The sequence below is a fragment of the Polypterus senegalus genome, chromosome 15, assembly GCF_016835505.1.
Source record: "Polypterus senegalus isolate Bchr_013 chromosome 15, ASM1683550v1, whole genome shotgun sequence".
In the NCBI taxonomy this organism is placed as follows: Eukaryota; Metazoa; Chordata; class Cladistia; order Polypteriformes; family Polypteridae; genus Polypterus; species Polypterus senegalus.
This window is the reverse complement of record NC_053168.1, coordinates 117,151,440-117,177,438: the sequence shown is the minus strand read 5'-3', so window position 1 is coordinate 117,177,438 and position 25,999 is coordinate 117,151,440. Positions and strand designations below refer to the sequence as shown.

The 25,999-nt window shown below is 41.2% G+C and overlaps 1 protein-coding gene across 2 annotated transcripts in view; it reads right to left on the bottom strand.

Annotated features, from left to right (window-relative positions):
* nedd9 (neural precursor cell expressed, developmentally down-regulated 9) overlaps positions 1–23,403 on the bottom strand; it is a 64,549-nt gene extending 41,146 nt beyond the window's left edge. The window contains exon 1 of one of the 2 annotated variants that reach the window (XM_039736332.1): positions 23,142–23,403. In XM_039736332.1, the coding sequence (XP_039592266.1) occupies positions 23,142–23,153 (12 nt within the window). In that variant the 5' untranslated portion in view covers positions 23,154–23,403. The remainder of the gene's footprint in view (positions 1–23,141) is intronic. The other variant, XM_039736331.1, reaches the window with a different exon arrangement.
* Positions 23,404–25,999: the final 2,596 nt, after the last annotated feature.

Below are 25,999 nucleotides of genomic sequence, written 5' to 3'. Positions count from 1 at the left end.
GACTAAACTTGCAAAATGAAAAAAGAAGCTAATTTTATTCAAAAAGTCTAGAAGAAAAAAATAGTTCAATCGAATGAGTATATGTGAAAATTAAAATTTTAACACATTACAATTTACATTTAGTTGGAGTGGGTACATTTTTACTGACCCCAACTCCAGTAACCCAATAATTGCTTCTGACTCTAAATCTAGAGATCAGTTCCACCATTTGCAAATCTATCACATCATGTAAATATGCATCAGACTTTAAAGTTTGGACAGGCCTAGCTGTGGGTAAGAGTGACTTAACTGAGCACAGACATTAGTAAGGACAACATAAGCAAACATATTAATGTGCACTGAGGGAACATAGGATTGATTTGCAGGCCTGCTTTACAACTATTGGGCAGATATTTTACTTTTGTTTAGCGGTAACACTTTTTTTCAAAACATTAAGGAGTAGCTTAACAAGCTGGGAGCCTATGAGCATAGCTTAAAAGAGGTTGCACTCTCTGTCTTTGAATGACATGTTTAGATATCCATAGTTTTTCAACCTATTTTGATTGTTCACTACCACATAAAACCTTTCAGTTTGAAGTGGACTACTTGACTAATCATCAAATTATCTTCAGCCCTTGCCATCATCCTTTCCCCTTGACTAGACCCTTACAGAAGTGGTTCTCTATAAGGACGAGAGGCCTGTGGTGCCTACTGCCAACTGGCAGTCATTGGATCAGTTACCGATTCCTGTAGGTAAACTTTCAAATGGTGAGAACACCCTGAAACTCACCTAATCAACTCTAGAAACATGAGTGGCTGCATTCCCTTGCAATCCCTTCTGTCCGAGACCCTCAGACGAATACCTCTTGAAATTCAACTTTTCTACTTGCTTGCTTTACAAAGCTGTCCTATTAATGACACACACTAGACAGTATGAAACTCAGAAAGACTCGCTGAAAGTAGCACATAGACATGGCCGCTGGTGCTTGTCTTGCTGCTTTGGTGGCTGCTGGCTAGCTCCAGCCTGTAATCACACACAAGGGTTTTATATTTGGAAAAGAAGCTTTGCCAAGGTGCTGACAGAATGAGAAAGGCAAACTGTTTTTTGTCATGGGCATGCTTGGCTACACTCTGCAGATGAGTTTGGAAATGTCATTACCACATTCCTTACAAAAGTGTGGACACCCCTGGACAAATTGTATATTTTGTTGACTTATGAAGTAAGAATAAAATAGTACATACAGCTTCAATAGCAAACAAACTTCATGCCAATGTTAATGCACAGTTTTGATTTACCTGATAAAATAAAACACATTGAGTGACAACATATTTAGCTAAAAGTGTTTGCATTATGGTAAAGTAATATCCTTCTGCCAAATATTTACACAATCACAATGTTTTTAGACAGGCCAGTGGGTAAGTGTTAGGATGTTAGGGGACAGAAATGTATTTTGAAGAAAGCATCACTGCAACTTAGGTACTGTGGCCTACTTTCAGGCAGTGATGAATACAGATCCCACCGCTGAACACCCACCTATGTCGTATTACATTCATTTAAATTAATTTTCTACTACCTCTTTAACATTAGGAAGAAGATCATTGCAGTACGCACATAGGATAAGAAATGTTACTGGTGCACTAGAATAAAGAAGCGCATTTGCTTTAGGAACTAGAGAGGGAGAGAGAGAGACAGGAGAACCTACACTCACAGTTTCAGCACAGCTCTATAGAGCTAAATGACAAAGAGAATTCAAGAATTGCCTTTGCAGTGTGGGTCTTGTTGTCACAAAAGCAAGCTAATAAGACTTCAACAGGACAGTGGAGAACCGCACATTAATCAAGGCAGGGCTGATGGCACATTACTGCCATATCTTTAATTCAATGAAACAATAGGAAAAATGTCCAAGGAGTAAACACCATCAATTCAGGACAAGTGGAGCACTTCTTTGGAGGCCTGGCACTTTAAGGGCTCATCAGAGTCAGACAGATTTTAAAGCTACTCGCTGCCCTCTGCCTCTATAGTCGAGGGCAACTCAGTCAAAATCTCCCTGTCCGGGAAGGACAGAGCAGACGGAGAGGAGTAAAGGTGAGGAGGAGTGCTTTATGCCTTGTGTAAATGTCGGGAAGCCACCCTACCTGAACAGATTGTCCTCTGCATTTTGTTGACCACTTTCTATTCTCTCTTGATTCTTTACTTCTCTTTGTGTTGCTTGGTGTAAATCATTTTTTTCTTTTGATATTTTCTGGTTATGGAGAAATACATAAATGGTCCCAAACATTTGGAATACAAAGTAAAGTCAAAGAGGGGGCCCATGATTAATGGCTGCAGCATTGCTGGTCTTTTCTGTTACAGTGCAAGAATTCTTCTGTTGGAAGGAAATTCCTTTCTTCAATACTCTGCTTATTGACAGAAGATCAAATGTCCTTTCTATTGGGTATTTACAAGCAGAACACAAACAAAAAGGAAGTTGTTACTTGTTAAAACTAATATTCAAGCACTGACAGCTAACACTGTGGGTTGTGCCTTTAAGTTCCTCCACAACAGGAAAGCACTGCAAGTTTTTTGTGGTTTAGCTGTTCCTGTGTAGATCATATTTACTGTGCACTGCAACAGTGCTGACAAAACAGAATAAATAAAAAATCTCCCATACGAGCCTACCAGTCTCCCAAGAATGGCATGGTGGTAAAAGAAACAGAAAAGTCCTACAGATCTCTTCTTCCTATGAAGACTACCTATTTTCTTCATGTACAGTGAAGTTCTCCTCGACTTCATCTTCTGAAGGCAGATGGCTATATTACCTCCTATTGTAAGAAATGTAATACTTGTATTTAATCCTAAGTACCATTGGAGACTAACTTTAACTACCCTGTTGAAACGTTGTTATTTAATTTAGAAACATTTCCCGTCTTCTTGAAAATAGAGGCCTGTGTAATGTTTAGTCTAGTGCATGCCTTTATACCATCTACACTGGACGACTCAAAATGTTCAGAGCCACGCTGCAAGGGCTGGAAAAGCACGCTACTGCCTCCCTAAAACATCTGAACCAACAGTCATAAATTTCCTGCGTGACACGCATCTCTCTGGCCTCCTACTCCTATACAGTATATGCCCAATCCAGTGGTCTTTGCTCAAATGACATGGTCCTGCTATTCCAATTAAGCAGCATTCCACAATCTACCGAGCATTTTAAATGGCTGCTTTGCTATTATGGAATGCACTGCCGCATTATTTTATGAAGCAACACCTCACTATGCATTATGATGGATTTTACTTTACACTTTATCTATGTTTGTTACATTTCTAGTCTTATATGTCTCTGCTTTCATTTATCCATTCATAGCTGGGCTTTGAGGTTATTATGGTAGAACTCAAAGAAATGATTAAATAAACTGAGTGGTAAGCAAGTCCCTCATATGGCTGCTCTTACTACGGTCATAAAAAAATTCTTTTTTGAGATGTGGGGCAGAAACCAGAGCACACATAGAAGGCCCACATGAAGAACATGTGAGCTCCACAAAGCAAATAGTTGAGATTTAAACCCTGGTTATTTGAGCCGTGAGGCAACAACCACACCACCGTACCTTCACACAACTGAGCAAAGGGGAACATTAAAATACCACAGTGACTTTGACAGGGTTGGGAATTGAACCCAAGTCACTGGAGCAGTGGTGTCCAGACTCAGTCCTGGGTACCCCACTGTGGCTACAGGTGTTTGTTCCAACTTCTGTTTTTAACTGGACTCTTAACCTAATTAAGTAAACTGTTGCTTCCCAATTTTTGCATTTTGGGGTCAATGTAGAAATTACAAAACAGTTTTGTCAGTTAAAATGTACTGAGCACTTATATGGGGATAATGTCGTTTTTTTTTTTTAAACTTTATAACAATATTTTATTCTGCTTTTGTAGGGGTTCTGGTTATTTAATCAATTAGTTACTAATGTATGGATCCGATGCTGGACTAGTTTCATCATTCAGTGCTATTTGCATGGGTTTCTGTTCTGCTTGGTTTTAATAATCACTACTGGGATACAATGAAGGGAGCAAATGACACAGAAAAGTGCAAAATAGTAAGAAAACAACAAAAGAGAGGTAAGCATTTAAACCTACACAAAAAACATGTTCCTAAATGCTATATGTAAAAATCATATTGCAGTACTTTCCTGAATGCAGAATAAAGAGAACAGAAATGAAGGCCAGCTAATTAAATGAAATCTATTATTACCACGGATTATGAATCTGCTTGGAACAGAAATCTACGGCCACACTCTTAAAGCTCTTCTGAGCAATGCCATAGAGGAACCATTTTTAGTTTTCCAAAAGACTCATCCACATTAAGGTTCCTGAAAGAACCATTTATTTATTTAGATCTGGAACAGGCTGCATAAAGTAAATAACAATACATATAGTAAAGATTTGTGAAATACCAATGGCTCATGATTCTGAAAGCACTCTTGCCACATACATCCAGTAATGCAGTACAAGTCCAGGTTTTTTTTAATCTGTCAATTGTCCTATAGCCTACCATACATTAAAGATAACAGGTTTTATTATTTATTTTTTAACATATTAGGGAGCCCAAAGAACCAACTTTAAATGCAAAGAACCCATCCCAGAATGAAATGGTGCTTTCTCAAGCAATGGTTTAATGTGTGCAGTGTGGCTGCCTGGGACCAAGTTGGGAATCCTCTGTACTAGAGCTATGAGAAATTTTTATATTGTTCAAGTTACTGGATTTGGGATAGATGCTGTATCTATTCATCCATAAATGTTCTAAACATGCTTAGTCCTTTACATGGTTACTGGAAAGATCAAGCCCATCTCTAGCTCTTTAAGGTGTAAGGCAGGACCAGACCTGAATGGGTTACCCTTTCATTTTAGGACACAGTTACAATGGGTCACAACTACCCTAATAGCAGAAAACCCAACCAGTCACGTGGAAAACATTCACCTCGCACAATAATTAGGCTGGGATTTCAACTTGAGTCATGAGATCTACAACACCAAGAATCAAACCCAGCAACAGAGACATATGCAGAAAGGTTAAATACAGATGAGATTTTACAAAACTTAAATTAGGCAATATGAGAATAGATACATCAGCTGAACACCAAATATGTTCAAATAGTCTGCTTAGACTCTGAGCAAGATGAACAGATGATGGCAAGCAGAACCAACTAAGAAGTGTGGCTGGGGGCAATGCTCAGCATAGACAGAATCGTGTGTTTGGATGCCTACTGGGAAGAGTTTTCATTTTCTCCTTACCCTTCATGAGAGTTTTCTCCAATGGCCCAAACACATGCAGTGAGCTCCAATCTGGACTCTAAACTGCTCTATTCATACAGTGTACGCGACTACATTTGTATGTATTTGTTGACAGTACACTGTGCCAGTATAGCGAGAAAGGCATCATATCATGCCAACTATCATATATACTATAATCATTTGAGCTAAATGGGAATGGCAAAGAGGCCCAGTTGTTTGTGTTGCTGCTAGCTCAACACTCCCTGGACTTGAACTCCATTATTTGCCCAGTGACAATCTTGTGGTGCACTGTTTTGCTAGTGGGCACATGGACTTTTCCCAGATGTACACAAGTTTCCTCCATAGGTGTTTAACTTGACAGTGTAAATGTCTCATGTGAAGGACTGACTGTGTAGGTACTTAGGCTAATGGAACTGGCATCCTGTCCACTGTTGGTTTCTGCTGGTTGGTTTGTTACTCATGCTGTTAAGCTCCTTATGATCCTTAAGAGAAAAAAAGCAGGTTCAAACATGGTAACGTACAGATGGATGGAACTGTGACTCTGTATGGTGCAAATGTTGGTTTGGTGTCTGCTCTGATTGACATAGGCAGGAATGAACGCAAAGACCTACATGACAAACGAGAGTTTACTTTCTAAGAAAGTATACTGCAGACCCTGGAAGTCTTCTACAGCACATATGTTGAGGAGCCCACTACGATGTTACTTAAGGAGGTCACCTTTGTGTGTCCTCAACTCAGTACATCTTTGACCACCATGTAGGAGTGGCAGTCCCTTCTTTATAGTGTTGCTTTACAAAAACAAATATCTGGCAGTTTTGCCACTTCAGGATCAGGAATATGTGGAGAAAGTAGATACAAAAATGAGTATGTTTACTGGTAAGAGACACACACACAAAAGAAGGCGCCCTATATAAATAAATGTTGATTGATTGATCTGTCTCATTTTCCGTCCATACTATATCATAGCTGGACAAACAAATAGACATTTTATATAGCAAATTGCACTGAGAGGACCACCATCCTACACATCTCTGTCTTAAGTTATTCAGAAATCAAGGATGCCAATCTGTTGGGCTTCACTTTTCCCGACTCGAAGGGAATTAATCAACAAGGTTTTTCCAGGTTAACGTTCATTAATTTATTTACTTTACCAGAGTCAATGTTGCCCGGCCATGGTGCCCAGCTGTCAGTGCTCAAAGTAAGGCTACATACAACTGGGCATAGGGCCATAGGTGGAATCTATGTCAGCAGGAATTTCTCCTTTACTGTAATGGCTTACAGTATTATTTAAATATTATTCTTAAAGTGCTTTAGGAACCTTACGGTCAACTCAGGGGAGTGGAGCTCCTTCCAAAGAAGTGTTATCAAGAGGTAATGCTACTGGACATAGCATAGCAAGTTCTCCTATCTCTACACAATTATCCCATCATAAATCCTCACACCAGTGAACATTTAAAAGATGCAACTTCCTTTTTACAGCTTTTCTAGTGTAACAAACACAATGCCAAACAAAGGTTACCCTGCAACAGCCAGGGATGCTTTCTGCTTTTCACAGCGGACGGCCGCTTTGCAGCCTACTTGTCTCCTAAATGATTGCGGCTTTGCTGGAATGATCTCACACCCACTGTGAAATTCCCCCCGTAAGTAGAAGCAAAACTCTGCTCCTTGAGGCAATGGGCTGTGCCTGTAATTAGCTGCTTAGAGAAAAGACTGCCAGAAAAATCTCACCCCGAAGCCATAAAGAGCATGCTGGAATGCTAGAGGCAATCAGTGGCTAAGACACGTCAGAGTAAACAGATTAGAGTGGCGTGCGGGCAACAAGTGAATCACTGCTAGAGTCTGGCTTCACTCGAGTACTGAAAAAGATACAATAAAAATATAAAAGTTGTTGGGCAGACTAATCTGTGTAAATACAGCAAGTGGGTGTGGGGAGGAAGGCCACAAGACAAATCTGGAGCCGGGTTGACTCTTAAGCTGGAGGTCAGCAGACCCTCATACCCTCAAGCCTCTTTCAAGTACTAAATCAAAATGAGATGGACACCTGGGTAGAGAAACAAAAGCACCATTCAGCAAAAGCTCTGTAGTTAAAATAAATAAAACACATAATTATTATTTGTATTTATTATTATTAATAAACAAGAGATATAGGGAGTGCAAGTGCTTCCGCAAGGCTACAAAGCTAGGCGTTTTAGTGCAAATCATGCCAGGAACCAATAGACACAAGGCACAAAGTAAAAAAAAAATGTCTGTGGTGCAACACGTGATAACACCTAGAGGTGGGCTGAGAGTGGGTGAGCAAAACAAGGATCCTGCTGTGCTTTATCACAAAAGGCATTTCAGACTGAAAAGTGCAGCATAAGAAGTAAAGGGGACGCCTCCAGCCATGGCTAACACATTGAATGAACAACGGACAAAAGTCTCTCAAAAAGAAGAAATAAAGAAGTGCACTTGTCATAAAAAAAAAGAATACTGCAACTCAAAGGGGGAAAAGCTGGGGCAACAGGAATCTGGAGGATAAGCCAGCCATTTCTCAGGGTGTAGGTGAAGCAGAAACCTTGACAACTTTGAAGAAGAATCTGCTTGAGATGTTGGGACAGCTTAGCTTGATGGACTGAATGGCCTCCTCTTGTTTGTCAAATTTCTTATGTTTCAGGGTATGTGTCACCAGTGCACCCTAGATCCTAAAGTGTGACTCTAAAAGAATGTGGCCACCCAAGAGTAAACTCCACCTGTCAGTTTTCCATTTGCAATATTTAAGAAAGGTTACAGTGCCTTCATTTAGCAACTTTTAAAGTGAAAATTGGGCCAAAAGGTGGGATAGTAATTATTGTTACTTACTTGCCACTCCTGAGGCCTGCATTTGTTCCCTACTAGGCCTCTCTGCTCAGTTTACATGTTCACCTCATGGTCATATACTGTAGGCTTTTCTCCTAGCGCACCGGTTTCTCTTCCACCTCCCAAAGTCAAATTTGGTGGACTGCTAGTCCATGAATATGTGCAAGTATGTAGTGTGTGCCATGATGGGACTGGCACACCAGACAGGACTGGTGCCTAACTTCCGCATGAATCTGCTAGTCATGTGGCAATAAGGGGGTTCAAGAAACTGATGGATGGATAGATGTAAACTTTACAGAAGGGGTCCACCTCAATACATCATGTACCAACAATCTAAAATGGACTGTATGGATTCAAACCGGACAGCGTCCATATCACAGAGCTTTGACTGGTTTGTGCTTGAAAGAGGCCTGAGGTTCTGCTGACCCCATCTTACTGTCAAAAGATAATCTTGATTATATTGTTAAAGTGACCTTGAGTATATGATAAGGGGCTATATAAATAAAATGTTATTTTGAGGGTGGGCGAAATTTTCTTATTTAAAATAAATGTCCGAAGCAGTTGTTTTGTAGCTAAGGGAGCAGGAAATATGTCAGGGAGACAAAGAAAGTGAATTGATTTTAATTTTTTTACTTTCCCGAGCATCTTATATAAAAACGTCTACGTGTCGAAGTGTGTGTGTGTGTGTGTGTGTGTGTCCGGCCTAGAAGTGAGAGGTGGAGTCGGGGTAAGGGCTCCGCCTCCATGGAAACAGAAAACTTGCTTAGCTGCTAATAACACAAACGAGGCCAACATGTCATCAAAACGAAACCTCAGAAGAAAGACAAAGTCGCTTAGCCGCTAACATCGGCAAACAGTATCCCTTTTACTTTTCTTCCCGCCACTAATACACAAGCGAGGCAAGCACGTTGGTAAAACTAATCCTCATAGGAGAAAGATGCCCAGATTAGTTCCTTTTGATTACGTGACATCTCTACATTTCAATTTTGTTCTCACGATTGCAATAGTTTCTAGGACCCCAGGCTTTTTACAGCACAGACATACACATCTAGTTTATTAATTGGCTGATGCCTTTATCAAGGTGCTTACAACATTTGAGACATACGACTGGTTACATTCCTTTTTTTTTTTCCCCTAATTGGAGCACAGGCAGGTGAAGTGACTTTCTCATGTTCATGAAATGGGATTTCAATCCACAAACCTCAGGGATTAAAGTCACTACACTAAACTGCCAGTGCTTAATATCAAAGATTAGCTAATCCTAAAAAATGACTGGAAGTGCATCCCCAAATACAGCTCAGTTCTCACCCAGTCAGACAAAAGCACAAGGAATCCAGTGTGTACAAAGTTGACCATTTGAGACTCTGAGGCGGGAGAGCAAAGGGCCAAAAACATTCATAGGGCAGAAAGCAATTTTTATTTTTATATATATATATACATATACACATACACACACACACACTATCTGAGAATGAAAAAGAGGCGGAGGTCCTCAAAATTATGCTTTCATAACCAGTTATATTCTCATCACTATCAACTCATCATAAGGCCAGACAAGAATGGAGTAGAGTTGTCTTAAGGAGCTGCTAATAAGCGTATGAAGGTTTGATCCTTTTTTTTTTAAATTAGAAAGGAAATGGCCTCAGTGCAGTTCAAGTGGGGCTAAACCTCAATCTGTAATTCCAGTTAGAAACTTCTCATTCTGAAAAGCCTACTCAGTAGTCTCATAGTCCAGGTATGGTCTTAACACGTATTTGTGAAGTGGCCTCAACTGAGTTACAATGCTTTCAACAGATGACTGTGTCTGCGGCCTGCTGAATTAAACACCAGTTCTAAATTGTAGAGCAGGATCCCGGTGGCTGGTGAAGTGTAACTTACATTGGTGGGGACAGAGGGCACCAAACACTTTGGAGCAATTTGCCAGTAGCGTATCATACAGGTGCAGTGAAACTTTACACATATTTTTCTTCTCTATCGACTGAAAAGGAGAACAATTCAGACATGCATCTGCTGCTAATTGTCAGCAAGGTTGAGAGTCTTCAAAGCACAAAGCCAGTGGGGACACGGATACGCTTTCACTTCAAAGAGGAGCACTGCACTCACTACCCCCCCCTCCTGTGTCCCATGTAAAAGTTCTCGTCTTTATACCACAGAAGTTCATCAATCCCTCTGTGTGCTGAGACATCCAAATTTTCCCGTCGGAGTTGGGTAACAACAAGAATGCTTTGAGCAGAGATGAATCACGAGGGTGTCACTGATCAGAAATCCCACTCTTTTCTTGCAAATGAAGACTTTATTGACTTAGTGATTTTCAATCCTTTGTTCTTCATAAACAATTTGTTGCATTAGAGATTTGTCGTTTTTCGCTTACCCCAACAGAGTGCAGGGCCAGCTATTTGTACAGCACCCCGGAGCAGTTGCAGGTTAGTGGCCTTGCTCCTTCTGTCACTGCTGGGATTTGAACCATCAACTTTCGAGTTGCCAGCCCAGAACCTTTAGCCAGACAGCCACTATCAAGTGGAGATGAATCAAATAGTTTTTGCCGACATCTAATCTGAGTCCAAATCTTTAGGTGCCTGGAAACTCACCCAGGTGCCATCCATGAACACAGGAGTCCATGGACACATTCTGTCTGGCAGTATTTCCCCTCTGTCTATTTGTGTGTGTACCCATTCTAACCCCCCCAGTGGCTTTCTCAAATGTGGATCTTCCCTTGCAAGGTGAGAGGATAGTCTGTAGACTCAAACAGGGGGTGGATGAGCTGAGCTGGCCTGATTTAGCAATATACAGAACTGTAGAGTCTCTGGTTGCAGCTTCAAAGGATGCCTTTGTTCTTGTGCCATGAAGACCTGGCAGACAAATAAAGTTGAGCAGAGTGTCTGGATGAGCGCCTTTTCCCTTTGATAGGTGGAACAAACGGCATTTAATGCCCACGTCAGGAAGAGACCTGAGATCAAGCACAGGAATTATACTTCTTTGTAGAAGTAAACTCTGAAAGTGCAAAGACACCCGAAACATGGAGTTTATCTTTACTCAAATCAGTGGGCTAGCTAACAGTGCCAAAAAGAGCAAGGGGTTAACTTCACCTCATCCGCGTAACATAAGGAAAGAATGTCTTGGCTTGAGCTACGCCTCAGCCAGTTTTAGCAGCAGATATAAACTGTTAAGTAATGGGCGTCTAGGATTTGGATGACTTCATGTGTACGAAATGAGCCACAGCTCGGTGTCAAACTTCATTCTTTTGTATGGTAAGTGGAGGTGATTCACTTCCAGGATCTGTCTTTACACACATCATTCAAGGGGCATTCAGAACTGCAAGACGAAGTCTAAAAATACATTTTACAAGTCAACCATGCCTGTTTCTCTGTAGTGCCTGCTCAGTGCCAGCCTACACTGTTGTAATGCAAGAGGCAGGGTCAGACCTTATATGAAGTATAATTGAGCCGCACATTTAGAATTTAGCACAGCTACACTGCCTACAGTGACAAAACCAAACAGTATCAGCACTGTTTCTATCATAAAGACAGACGAGTCAAAGCAGGTGGCAGAAGAGGTTAGCATCTAGGACACCATCCTGACCTGGCAAAACTCTTGTGTAGTGGTTGTTACCTGCATGTGCATGCCAAAGTACACAATTATCCCAGTACGTCCAAGGAAGCCATCAATTTAAGCCAGCAGCACATGAAACGGTTTCTAGTTGAAGGGGCTGTCAAAGTTGATGGCAACAGTTGTAGGATATCATTGCCTTAAGGATGTCAGATTACGTGACTGGTAATCCCACGGGATGACACATTAAAATGACTTTGAAGAGTTTCCGACACAGTTTTAAAATTTCCATTCTCACAACTATAATTAATACTGGCACCAGGGAAGGGGGGGGGTCTGGAAATATGAGATTGGAGAGGAGATTGTGGATGAACTGTCCCACATCTTTATCCATTCTGTTGTCCCACGACAAGCACACGATATCAGACAAATAAGCCTCTCTTCCGTTTGCGCCACACCACACTAATGCCCTTTTCATTCTTTCCCAGCGGCTGAATTCTATGCGTTGTAGTTTTCCGTTTGTATGCCCATTGATTTTCAGCTGACAGAGCCGAGCGGCTGCTCCTACAACTTAAGACAAAATTAAATCAGTTTCTATTTTGTTGGGGTGAATCCCAGACCAGCCTGACTGAGACGCTAGGGACATCAAACTACATGACATTTTGTCATAGGAGCATGCAGTGACTGCCTGATTCACTGAGATTATGTACATGAAGTTTGCAACAAATTGCTTCAAAAAAAATCGTATGGTGTGATGGGACCTTTACAGTGACAGCAGGTGTTTGTTGGCCTGGCATGACTGACAGTTACTGTGTAGCAACTACACAATGGACTAATCTAACGTCACATTAGATGGCTCTTCCAGCAATCTTTAGTCATATTCTTCATATACACAATCTTAAGCCAGCTGGAGGCAATCGGCGGTATGCTCCCGTGAAGATGATCACCATACCTAATGACTGAGACCAAGTAGTCTGTGACTTTCTATGATAAATTCAAACTGATCGGATTTTCTTGTTAGTCAGAGGGGCGGGCTGTGTGTGTGCAGGAGGGCCGGCAATCAATGAGCGATCAGCCATAAGTATAATGCATAGACTGTAGTAATGAGGAGTAAGGAACATGTGTTTTACACGTCACAAACAGAAGAGAAAGCTTATCTGTCTGATGTCTTGTGTTTTATATATTAAAACAAAAATTGGAAGAAGAAAAAGGGTGGAGACTGCAGCTGAACACACCACAGCCATTAACCCTACACACAGCACCAGCTTTGCCAAGCAGCAATAGGGATGGTGAACTCACAGGCAGAAACAGAAGAGGAGCTTCTCTGTTTGACGTCTCGCATTTTACATACCATAACAGAAAAGCTAGAAGAAGTGGCCGGGGAGAGGGAAGTCTGGGCATCTCTACTCAAGCTACTGACCCCGCAACCCGACCTTGGATAAGCAGAAGAGGATGGATGGATGGATAATAGAATGGAAAGCAACTGTTCACCCTTCGTACAGCGGCAACTTTGGCAACACACTACTATTGTCAGAAAAAGGGGAGATAACAACTGAACTGGAAAATCAGCGCTCAGTTAGAAATTGTGACAGGAGCTGCGAGTTTTAGTTGTGTAATTTGACATTGTGCAATGTCAGTTACTGTGATTGGCAAATCTGACATACCCCACAAGAAAAAGTTGTATAATGCGTTATCGGCTTAAGCAGATTCAGAAAATGGACGGATGAGTGAATAAAAATAGCAGTGTTACTAAGAAAAACTTTAGTTTCCTGCAATAATGGAATGAAGAAATCTGTTTAAGAGAAATGTAGGGATTAGACCAAGCCTTTGAAGGTAAGGCAAAGCTAAGTAAGAATGGCAAGTGGATTTACAGATGTGCTAAATGTAACACTTTGGAAAGCCACAAACCCGGGCCCTTGAAATCCCCCAGAACTGGCGTAGTCAAGCTAAAAATAAAAATTAGTAGAACAGGAGGAACACCAAAAAAAATAAATAAATGGGTACACCTAAGCTGTCAGGAGCACCTTGGTCATCTGATGAAATTGGAGTACAAAACTCCCTGACAAAAAAGGTGTTTACCTCAGCCTCGTAACATACCTGTGGCCAACCTGGGTGTAACCAGTCTGGGAGCGGAGATTCCTCTTACGGGTAATGATGGAAGCTTTTTCAAAACAGCTTTTTATCCATTTCTTAGCAATCAGATTAATAATAATAATAATACATTTTATTTATACAGTGCCTTTCCCATGCTCAAGGCACTTCACAGAGTTTAAGAAAGAACAGCAGGGTATACAGTATATAGCATTGTACAAACCAGATAGATAAATAAAGAAGATTAAGACAGTAAATTCAGAGAAAAAGCCTAACAGACAACATAATTGATGGTCTAGCACGCACGCACAAACACACACACACACACACACACACCAACAGAGGTTACATGAGATCTTGACAGAAAGGTAAACTGAGAGAAAGGTAGTAAAGTCAAGTAGAGCTAAAAAAGCCTTCCTGAACAGATGAGTTTTGAGTTGTGTTTTAAAAGAATTCATGGAGTCCGCTGATCTGATTCATTTCGGTAGGTCATTCCAGAGTCAGAGTCTGGGCACTCGCTATACAGCTGAAGGCCCTGTCACCCATGGAGTGTAGATCAGTGTGGGGCACAACAAGATTGCCAGTATCAGAGGACCTTAGTGGGCGGGCAGGGACATCGTGATGGAGCAGGTCACCGATGTAGTTTGGTGTGAGGTTGTTTACGACTTTGCAGGTTATTAGTAGGATTTTATATTCAGGTTTATATTCAATAATGAAAATAAACGTGTGTTTTGTATATTTAGTGCATATTGTGGAACAAGCGTCTCCTGTGAAGAGTTTGCATGTTTTTGACTGATGAGTGTGGATTTCCTCCAATGGTCCAATTTTATCTGGCACAAAACAAGTGCCAATTAAAAATACCCTCCGATATACTGGCATCCCATTGTGGACTGCTTCCTGCTTCAACACCCGTTACTGCTGCATTAAGACCTGGTCCCAAGTGAAACTTGCATGTGGGGGTGGGGGGATAAAAACAGATAAAAAAAATGAATGGATGGATGCATTTCACTATTACAGTGACAGAACAGAACAGGACACTAATGACACTAAAGTCCTGTGTGAGACTGTCTTGCAAAGCCATTCTCTCAAATCTTACCCTTTGTTTTAGTTTCTTCTATCTTTTCCTCATTTGAATTGGATACAAACAGATGCATGACCCTGCTTTAGCAGTTTTCAGCTTCCTAGTACAAAACAGAAGTGCCATAAAATAAAAGTCAGACCACCAATATACAGTACATGACTTTTTACTACGGAGGAAAATGTCATTTTGAGGGATTTGGGACACTAAAATCCATCCTACTGTATGTTACCCCAATACTTTTAGTTACCACCAATAAAAAAAAAAAATGAAAGAACACCAAACCAGCATCAAGTTTGTTCCATTGTTGTCCGCCTCATAATGATAAATAGATGTGCCAAGAACTACTGTTAATTTAACTCCTGCTTTTCTAATGTCATACTCTATGAGAATAGCTACTTCAAGATATGGAACAAGGGATGAGCAAAGGGAATGGTAAATAAAAGAAGCCTGATGACCTCATACACAAAAATGAGAACCCCCCACAGTCTCCTGCATCATGGACTACCTGACCAACAGACTGCAAGGAGATTGTGAGGCTGAGGGTCTGTGTGTCAAAAATGGCAGTGTGTGATACTAGAGCACCTCAGGGAACTGTCCTATCTCCATTGCTGTTCGTCCTCTGCAAAACAGACTTCCAGCACAATACCAGTGCTTGCCATCTACAGAAATTTTCAGATTGACTACTCCATCACAGGCTGCATTCATAATTGAGACGAGTCGGAGTACAGGGAGGTTGTAGACGACTTTGTCTTGTGGTGCAGGGACAACAACTTGCAATTTAACATCAGCAAGACACACAGGCTGGTGGTGGACTTCAGGCATGTCAAGGGGCCTCTGAGACCCATCACCATCCAGGGAGAGGATGTAGAAGTGGTGGAGAGCTACAAGTTCACATAAACAACAAACTGGACAGGTCTGATAACAGTGACGGTGGACAAGAAGGGCCACAGCAGACTGCACTTGGTAAGGAGACTTGGGTCTTTTGGTGTGTGCAGCCATCAGCTGGAAATGTTCCATCAGTCCACAGTAGCCGGTGTGGTGTTCTACACTGTGGTCTCTTGAGGAAGCAACCTGAGCTCAAAAGAAGCGCAATGCCTGAATAAACTTGTCAGGAAAGCCTGCTCCATCACCGGGCGTACCCTGAGCACACTGGAAGCTGTTGTGGGGAAAAAAGAAGGGTGGCAAAATAAGGATGCTATCATGAAACATCTCTTCCATCCCCTCCAGGAGGCCATCGCTTATCCACAGGCTCATTCCACCATGGTCTGCCAGAAAGTACCTCTGTGGGGGTCTTTTTTTGCTTACTGATATCAGACAATTCAATGCTTCCACCAGATATACACTTTAGTTCATTTTGAAATATCTGCACGATATACATTTATTGATTGATTAATTGATTGTATTATTTGTCCTGTGAGTCTTTGTTTTATTTCTGCTGCTGTATGCATCTGAATTACCCTTTGAGCTTAAGTGAGAAGTTAAGCACAATGACCCCTTTTATTGGCTAACTAAAAAGATTACAATATGTAGGCTTTCAAGGCAACTCAGAACTTCTTCAGGCAAGATGTAATTTGAGATTTTGAGATTAATAAAGTTTATCTAATCAGTGTCGAAGATCATCCCCCCACAGTGCACCCCACTGAAATATAACACCTCCCCAGACACCAACCTAGAGGCAAAACTTGGAGCCCAAGAGATGCTCTTTCTGTCACCAAATGTTGCTAGTGACCAATTCTTTACCATCAAAATAATGTCAGACAAAGCACACATGACTTGCAGAGAACTGCTAAAAGTGTATCTGTCATCATCTACAAAGGCACAAATGTCATATCCTTTATTTGTTTTTGTCCCATTACAACATTCATAACTGAGCAGTTTGGTCATTCATTTCATAGGTATGTATAATGCTTGGCTGGAATCATTATGAAGATAAAGTAGAATAACTTTTATTTAGACATTTGTCAGGCATGAGAACTCCAATAATTAAGGACATGGATGAATGACTACACTGTGCAATGGCCGACCGTACACAGAGTTTTCTAGTTAACAAAGGACTGAAGCATATGCCTCTTGGTATGTAACAAACCTAAATGGGTGATACTGGTTTGAGCAGCCACATAATTACAGGTGTGCAATGAAAGTCCTCCATGAGTTAGTATGGCTTCAACCTAATAAAGACAAATGAGCACATCTCAAATTAGGTCACTTAAAACTATCGACCAGAAAAACGGCATAAAACAAATTCTCTGAAAGCAAGGTAGAGTTAAGAGGATTCATTAAGATCCCAGTGACTACACTCAAGGAAGGAGTCTTCCATGACTGATATGGAAGAAAATAGTACATACAGCAGTACGAGTATGGGAAATAAGAGAAGTTAGAGCTAAAGGTATTAAAGGAGCACAAATCAAATGTCAACACCTGGATGACTTTACGACCAAGTGGAAGAAGAGATGATCAGACTTGGGTTAAGCCAAAACTACCTTCCTGACTTGGGTTAAGCCAAAACTACCTTCCTGCTCATCTTCCTAAAAACAAACTGCCTTGTATGGTGTACAGTGGAGAACAAACCGGGTTATACTACAGGTATGCTCACTTGTGCAAGGCCCTGGACAAAGCACTGAAGAGAAACGGATAGCAAAAACCACACTGAAGTGCAGAAGGACACCCTGCTGCAGTGTACAGAGGACCTACAACAATCCAAATGAGAATAAATTAAACTCTTCATAAACTAACTCAGTCCAGATAAGGAGAATTGCTAAACACAGGGCTGACAATGTGAGGATGGTTTCAAACTCGGCCTGCCCCTTTGTAGAGTTGGCATGTTCTCTCTCTCCACATCCACAAAGATTTTCTCCCACATCACAGATGCACACAATTTAGGCTGATGAATGCCTCTCAATTCACCCTGTTTAAGTGTAACATAAGAAATTTGACAAACTTGGAGGAGACCATTCAGTCCATCAAGCCTGTTTATTTAGCGAATAGCTAAGCTGTCCCAAAATCTCACCCTGGTTCTTCTTAAACGTTGTCAAAGTTTCTGCTTTTCAACTACAGTACATATCTTAGGAGTTTGTTCCAGAGTCATTGATGGGATAGTCCCACAACTCTTTAGTTCCTACCTTGTACCAGTTGTATGTTGTCAAGCCCACTCCCACATGCTATTTTAAAAAAACTGAACGAGTTCAGAAATTGGCCTGAATGCAAAGCCATTTATTCTTTAAAAAAAAAAAAAAAAAACTCTAAATGCACCTTTACCAAATAATCAACTCACTAGGGGGGAGATTAACTTACAGCAATTTTATTTTTCCCAGCTATCCATCCATTCTCTAGACCTGCTTTATCCTAGGCAGGATTGCAGGTTCCCGTTATTATCAATCTTGAAAATATCAACAAAACATCAACATTTCTTATCGCGTGAAGAGGGAAAAAAAGAAAACCTGGAGTAAATTATCATTATCACACCACACAAATAACTTTTTTAGCCGCTCCTTAGAAACCCAGGGACAGTTGGCCTTAGCCTAGTGCCCTGGTAGGGGCTGGTGCCTAGAAGAATTACACAGTGATTGTTCACGGACGAACGTCATACTTTGAGTGCTTGCTGGGGTGACAGTTTAATGAGGCTTCAAACACACAAACAAGAAACTGAGTGAAGTGCTCGGCGTGTAACTCGGCACCAGAGTGTCATTTGCACAGGTGGCTTTCTACCAATCATTAACTAAAATTTGTCTACAATGGGATTAAGTCCATGTCCAAAGGGAGGGTCCAAATGGAGCCAATGATAAGTTACAAAATGAAACGTATAACGTGCCGTGCCTCTTAGGGAAAGCGCCTCCGCAATACACATGTGTGCGTGAGGTGATCCACGGCTTTCTGAGCTATGGTGTGTTGATCTTTACAGATGCCAAGTAAATAGAACAAATCCTTTTTTCAAAGAGTTAGCTCACAGAGATGTGATGTGCGAGGTGGAGGGCAAAAGTATTGTTTTTCACTATATTAGATTCTCAAAAGTTACACATTGGGTTGTAAATCATTCTAAAGCTGCTCAGTGCCATGCTGCAGTGTACATAAGCAGGAGTTCATTGCAGATCTGACCCAGTATGGGAGCCAGCTGAAGATACTTGGCAAACAATATGATCACAATAAGACCACATGCCAGCTGATTCAAAATTATTTAAGAGTTAAATGAAAGAATCTTTAGAGATGAAAGCAGAAAAGGGCATTTTTTTCCCCCTGACCAACCTGCTCCATTTCATGTGAGGTCTTCCTGAAATCAAAAGTCGGGTTGGCAGGTTGACTACCTACACCCCAACAGCGCTCCACCATGCGTCCCAGCACTGCTCAAATCAACTCATACCCACTGAATGGACTACAGCACTCCAAGGCATTAAATGGATCCAGCTCACCGACACATCTTTTTTTTTTTAAAGGGTAACTAGGCTGAAAAACCATTTTTACAAATTTGGATCACCTAACCCTGTATCTTGAGACATTTGAGCAGCAGTTACATAAGCTTCAGAAGAATGTCTATGAGGGCAGTGTGGTCGAGCTCTGCAGTATGAACGCAGCACAAACAGTTCAAACAGCTCTATGGATGCCTTTGTTTCATGGCTCTGCTTGCACTGCCTGTTCCAACAAACACTTGAATCCAGAATCCCTCTGCTGTTAGGCCTCCAAGTTTACCTTCTGCTTGAAGCCACAGAAAAAATGTTTACTGCCACAATGGCAAAGCTGGCAATGGCACAGCAAAGTGCCTCTGGGTTTAAAAAAAAAAATTTGCTTGACATAAATTTTCCACTGTCGTAACCCTGGATGCACCTCACTGCCTGCAAGCAAAAAGCAGCAATCAGATTTGCTGTGGAGAAACGGAGGATGCTGTTCAGGTTACACCCGAATCTAAAAAAAGTAACAAAAACAACTTGTTTTTGGGGTAACAGAACATTCCTGCAAAATCAGTGGCTGGGCATAAATAAGATGCAGAAGCACAAAAATGAATAAGTGAGGAGGATGGGGGGGGTTATGGAGGGCGTTCACGTCATGTCTAAAAGCAGAACTACAGTACAATCCCCAAGTCTAGGCCATTTATGACTTCAGCCAAGGAAAATGAGGAAAAACACCAAGACGTCTAAATTTCTTGACTACACTCAAATCACACGGACTACGGAAAGTCAGCAGGACCGCCACACAAGCCGTACTGTGGCACTGAGATTTGTCAGTCCAAGTGGAATTTATTTGAATGTTTTATTGCCGCAAGACACAGTCGTTAACTGGTTTGTTATGAGGTGCCAGGTAATCACTGGCAATGACAAAAATAAGTCTCTCTCTCGGTGGCTGCTGCACGAATAACACTAAACTTTGGGTTTAGCCCAAGCTTCTGGTGTGCATAAAGTCTCGCCAATACACAGGAATGAATGCAGACTCGTGAATGTCTATCTCCGGTGCACTGTTTCCAAATAAAACGTTTCCTGCTACAGCCAAACAACATTAACACAAACAAATCATGATGCTGTTCTCTGCCAAGCTTTCCTGCAATGTGAAGAATGTTAATGACTAAGACTCGTGCGTAAAGCGCCAGCCACTCATAAATGAAGTGCTTCAGGGGAGCAAAAAAGCCAAATAAGCATATAAATAAATAGTTATTACAGCGCTTTACTGCAGAAATGAACGACGACAATATTATTAAATCAAATAACCTCACTAATAAATAACATGCACAGACAAAACAAGAATCCTATAATGGAAATAACTGGGCACGAACGGCAGTATCTCCCAAGATCTTACAAAGTCGGCTTGTCATAGTTTTAAATACTAAAAAATGAAATACTCACTTCAGCTCAGTGCAGTGTTTTTATTTTTGGCAATCACAGTCCTGAAAACTGACATGGGCGCAGATAAGAAAGGACATGATCATTTTCTCTGCACATCTGGATGACTCCACATTTATTTACCACTCTTTAGCATTTTAATCTACGGTTTCTGTATTTCACTCTGACATAACTATCAAAGTCATACTTTTGTTTTTGTGATTTTTGTGATCAACTGCTCATACCTATGGCGTTCATACTGACCTTTTCTTTCCTGTATGGCTTAGTGGTTCTTATTACATAACCCACTATTACATATATTAACTTCATTATGTTTATGGTTTTAACATTGTTTTTTTTTACAGTTTACTTCTTGCGATTGTGATCACTGGGAAAGGTGCTGCATAACATAAAGGTTAATACTGAATTATTAAAGGCTACTTTATGAGGTGGAGGAATTGCCCAACAGATGCAGACGATTTCTGACTGCTCATTGTAAAGACAGAAGACCCAGAATATGAACTTGCTTTTAACACAGCACATTGTCCTGGGTAAGTTTTAGGGAGGAGGAGGAGGAGAAGGCCATCAAGCTGACCTAGGTCCACCATACTTTGACTTTCTCATGGTCCTGGACACCAATAGGGTTATTTTTTCCCCAAAAAATGTCCTTCTCCATGGAATTTAACTTCATTAGGATTAGAAATGTAAATTATAAACAGTATGTTATGCATAAAATATGTAATGCCCACGTTATCATCAGTTCACTGCCTTGAAACCCACAATTAGGATACCTTCCTTTTTCATACAGTTTTGCTTATTTAATACATGTTTATATGGGATTCAGGCCCCTATTAAAATAATCTTATTTTACTAACATGGTGCAGGTCTTTAAAGAAACATTCTGTCATCTCCATCAGTCAGTCTTACTAGTTGGTCAGTCTTTAAGTGTAAAGAGGCTGCATGACCACTTATAAATACTATATCTGCAAATTAAACAGAATTTTTTAACTCTTGGTAACTAACATGCTTGTGGCACAACAGCCCAGCTGTAACGCTGACCAAATAACCACTTCTGGCTGGCCAAGTGTCAGACCCTATAGAATCAAATCTAAACACAACACCTCTAACAAGGATGGACATTTGCTTGCACAGTCACACACTGCAGACTGACCAAGGAAGCACAAGGGGACAGATGACTAAGGTGCCATAAAAATACTGCTTGACCAAGAATCGGTGCAGCATCCCAGGGATTAAATACAAAAATATACAGAAAACGTTATTCTTTTTAGAAAGAAAAAACAATTATCACATACAGACACACCAAGAACTATGTATTTTATTTCCTATGGTACTTTGTCTTATAGTGTCAACGTTTTTTATTTACATATATAATTTCTCTCAGTATGTGCACATTTGATGATATGTTGAACACCCATTGTCACAGTGTATTGATAAATTCAAATATACTGAATTTAGCTTCACTTTTGGATACCAACAAAGCTAATCCAACGTCCTAATGTTTAGAATAAATGACTGGGCAGTATGGATGAGCAGTGGGATACTTTGTCTTCACTCTGCTCCAGTGCAGTTTCCACTCCAAGCTGTTCCTTGTACAGTTAGAATGTTCCCCTGTGTCTCTTGTATTACTGTTATTATATTTTCCCCCAGTTCATTCCTGCCCTTCACTACTTGCTGTAGTGACTGGTTCCCACTCCCATGAAGCTTCTACAGGAAAACACACTATTTGCTGTGAAGTAAGCACTGGGTGGGCTCAGTTAGTTACATGTGTTTCCCACAAAGGGGGCATTACTTTCTGCATTGGTATTGTAATAGTGGTCTCAACTGTGCATATTGAGAGCATACACTCAAGTCGGTCGCTCATGTCCGTGGACTGCAAGAGTGGCCTTGACAAGTCGGTCGCTCGTCTGTCACTCGTGTCCGTGGGCTGTTGGAGTGGCCTTGACAAGTCGGTCGCACGTCTGTCACTCGCGCCCGTGTGCTGTAACAGTGGCCTTGACACTTACTAATTGTGTCTTGCTAGCTCAAGATTCCAAGCAGGCGCTCTAACTTTTAACTTCAACAAGACGTCCGTATCCCATCACCGGCTAACGATTGCGACCAAGAACTGTATATCACTTTTTCCCCCCAAAGCTAATTAAAGCAGACGATCTTGGTTCCCATGCGAGCTCTTTTTAAACTCCCTGTAATTATCATCTGAACAGCGGCCAGCTCCTGCCCTCGAGAAGCAAAAGTCAGCGCAATTGTGGGCAAGCCGAGAAGTTTTACTGCTTGGAAACTGCTAAGTATCTACGGAGCATTGGTGCTTGTCTACAGAGTAAAAAAAACACAGTAGCCCACGGGCCGAAAACTGTGGAGATGCAAACTGTCAAGCTTAATGCAGAAATCACGAAATCCCCCCCCCATCCCCGTAGCTCGGCACACTGGCCCCCACATCTTCCTCCTATCTGTCCTCGCGCTTTACTAAGAATCCGAGCTTCACTCGAAGAATAGCAACTTAGAGGAAGTCTTCAACGGGGTTACTTACTTTATGCTTCATCGTGTCTTACTTTGCTGCTTATATCCTCTTTCGTCTAAATTATATCCGCTTTGCCACTCAACCTGCAACACATTTGCGATGCTCCGCGTCTATTCAAGGTCAAGCTGCCATGAACGCTTCGGGACGCTATCGACTTCGTCCGAAACAGTAGCCTGCAAACTCCTACGCCACGTTGGTCAGGATGCAATAATCCAAATGCTGTCGCCACTCGAGCAACTCAGCAGGAAATCTGCATAGTTTGGCTGCAATTGGCCCGGGTCACTCGTCGCCCCTCCTATTACATTTAAATGAGCCTCGTAAAAGGGGCGTCTCCATTTTTAGGTAAGTCCAGTGAGGGCGGGCACAGGCGCGCACACGCATGCACATGCATACACAGACTTACACATAACACTGGCAGGTTTGCTTAAGTTCTCACAGGGCCGGTTCTCCGCACCCTTGGCAACTGTCTCGTCAATGGCACGATTTCAAAGGTCCGAGACAAAACGCGCTCTATTTACAGAAGGCCACCCCCGCTGACTCGGAGCGCAGATTTCTCTTTGTTCTGCCGAAATGGTAGAAGAAGAGTAAGGGAGGACAACATGGGGTGTGGGGATTACAATGAAAGTCGAGTCGTATTAGAACTGTTCCGCTTGCCTTGTGATGCCACTAAAAACATAACAGAGATGCCCACATAACGGTCATTTGTTATTTCATTTAGCGTAATTAACAGCATACACCATCTTCATCAGGTATTTTACAGTTGAATAAAGTTTTGAAATACTACTAAAAGGAGCTTGGGAAATACCCAACATTAAAAAAGAGGAGAAATTCAGAAATTGTAAAATCAAGAGAAGGAGTAAAGCAAGGCGGTGTTACTATCGGTGAGCTGCTTTATATACAGAAGAACATTTGGGAAGAGGAGGGCAAATAGTTTTGATTGAAATATTAAAAAGTTGGAATTAGAGGGTTGCTCATACGAAATGTAACGATTTACTTCATGAGATAGAAGTACACAATAAGCAAGAATAAGGCATTCCTAAATCTGGGTTCAGAAATGGCCAAAATGAAACAGCTTTTTCGAGAAACTTGTCAGTCTATTGTTTTATATTTGCAGAATGAAGGTTATGCCATGTGATAGATTGCCAAGAAACTGAAGATTTCATGTGAAGGTGTCTATTACTGTCTAGAGAGAACAGGGCAAACTGGAACTAACCAGGACAGAAAAAGACTGGGAAGGTCAAGATGGGCAACTGAATGAGTGGATAAGCATATCCTATCAGAGTGTGTGTTGTTTGAAAAACAAATGCCTTACAGGTCCTCATTTGTGTTCTTCCTTAAATACCCACCAAATCCTAGTGTCCTCTGCAATAGAGAAAGGACGACTGCAAGATGCTGAGTAGAATTTGCATTTCCAGTCATCTTCTGTCCAATGTCAGTGTTCTTTTGCCCATTTTACTCTTTTCTTTTTATCTGTCAGTTTCAGATATGGCATTTTCTTTGAAGTTCTGCCTCTTAGGCCAGCATCCCAGAATCGTCTTTTCTCTGTTGCAGATGACACTGGTATTTGGCATGAATTAAGTAAGATGTCAACTGAGGACCAGTAAGGCATTTGGTTCTCAAACCTGTGACACGTGTGTCTGAGGTTCACCTTCCAGGCACATCCGAGGTAAGCAATACCACTTTGGCACATGAGGGGGCACTGTCACTGACAATATCATCTCGTTTTTCTCCAGCAGCTCTGAGAAACTGCCATGGAGGGAAACTAATGCCACATGTTCTGGTCCCTCTGCTATAAAACTAAGAGACTCCTGGTATGGTGTGTCTTACACTGAAATTAAATGACACAGAATTTGTTTTGCTTTGTATTCATTCCCTCAATCTTTGACAAACTACACACTCTGATGTCCTCCTTTTATGCAGTTGGCCATCTTGGCCTTCCACCTTCTGTCCTGGTTGGATCCAGTTTGCGTTCTTCTCTCAAGACAGTAACAGACACCTTTATATGAAATCTCCGGTTTCTTGACAATCTGTCACATGTTATAGGCTTCACTCTGTAAAACCACAATAGACTGTCATGTTTCTTAAGAAAACGGTTTCATTTTGGCCATTTCTGAACCCAGAGCTGAACTTTAGGAATGCCAGTATCTTGCATCTCAAGTGAACAGGATAACAGATTTCAGATTTCAAGGTTTCTCTAATAATCCATTAACATGTAAACACGACTAATTAAAGATAAACTAAGCGAGTTGAGCATTAGGACACTGAAGGAATGGCTGCTGAAAGTGGGGCTTGCTGTCATAGGTGAATAATAAAATAAAAATCGGTTATAGCCATTATACACTCTAGTAATGTCTTGGCTGTGTTTTAAATCAATGTAATGGTGTCTTGATAAAAAAAGGTCTAAATTTCTATCAAAACCACGAAACTTTCCATATGCGTCTAAACTTTTGACCGGTACCGTACATGCATATGAAATTTGCAGAGTATCCTGTTTAAGGACTGAAAATGTCTTTGGTGATCTCTACTGATGTTGTCCTCCTTTCCCAGTCTGACTGTAATCTCCTACACACCCTGTGGTGGTCTCTGCACACTCCACTGAGGTTAAATTTATCACCTAGATTCCTGAGGTCATGGCTCTCCTTGAGAAAAGTGAGAGCTCTCTCTTCACGTAAGATAAGAGGAGAGCTGTGGTAGCAGTCATAGTTGTGAAGCAGAAGTTTAGACTTTGGATGAAAGTCACTTCTTATGAATGAATCTACATCCACATCCAATCCCTTGGTCATAGTCTTTTGGGTAAATGTTGCCGAATTAAGGTTCACCCAAAAGATTTCAAGACTTATGGACAAAATGCTTGATTGAATACATGG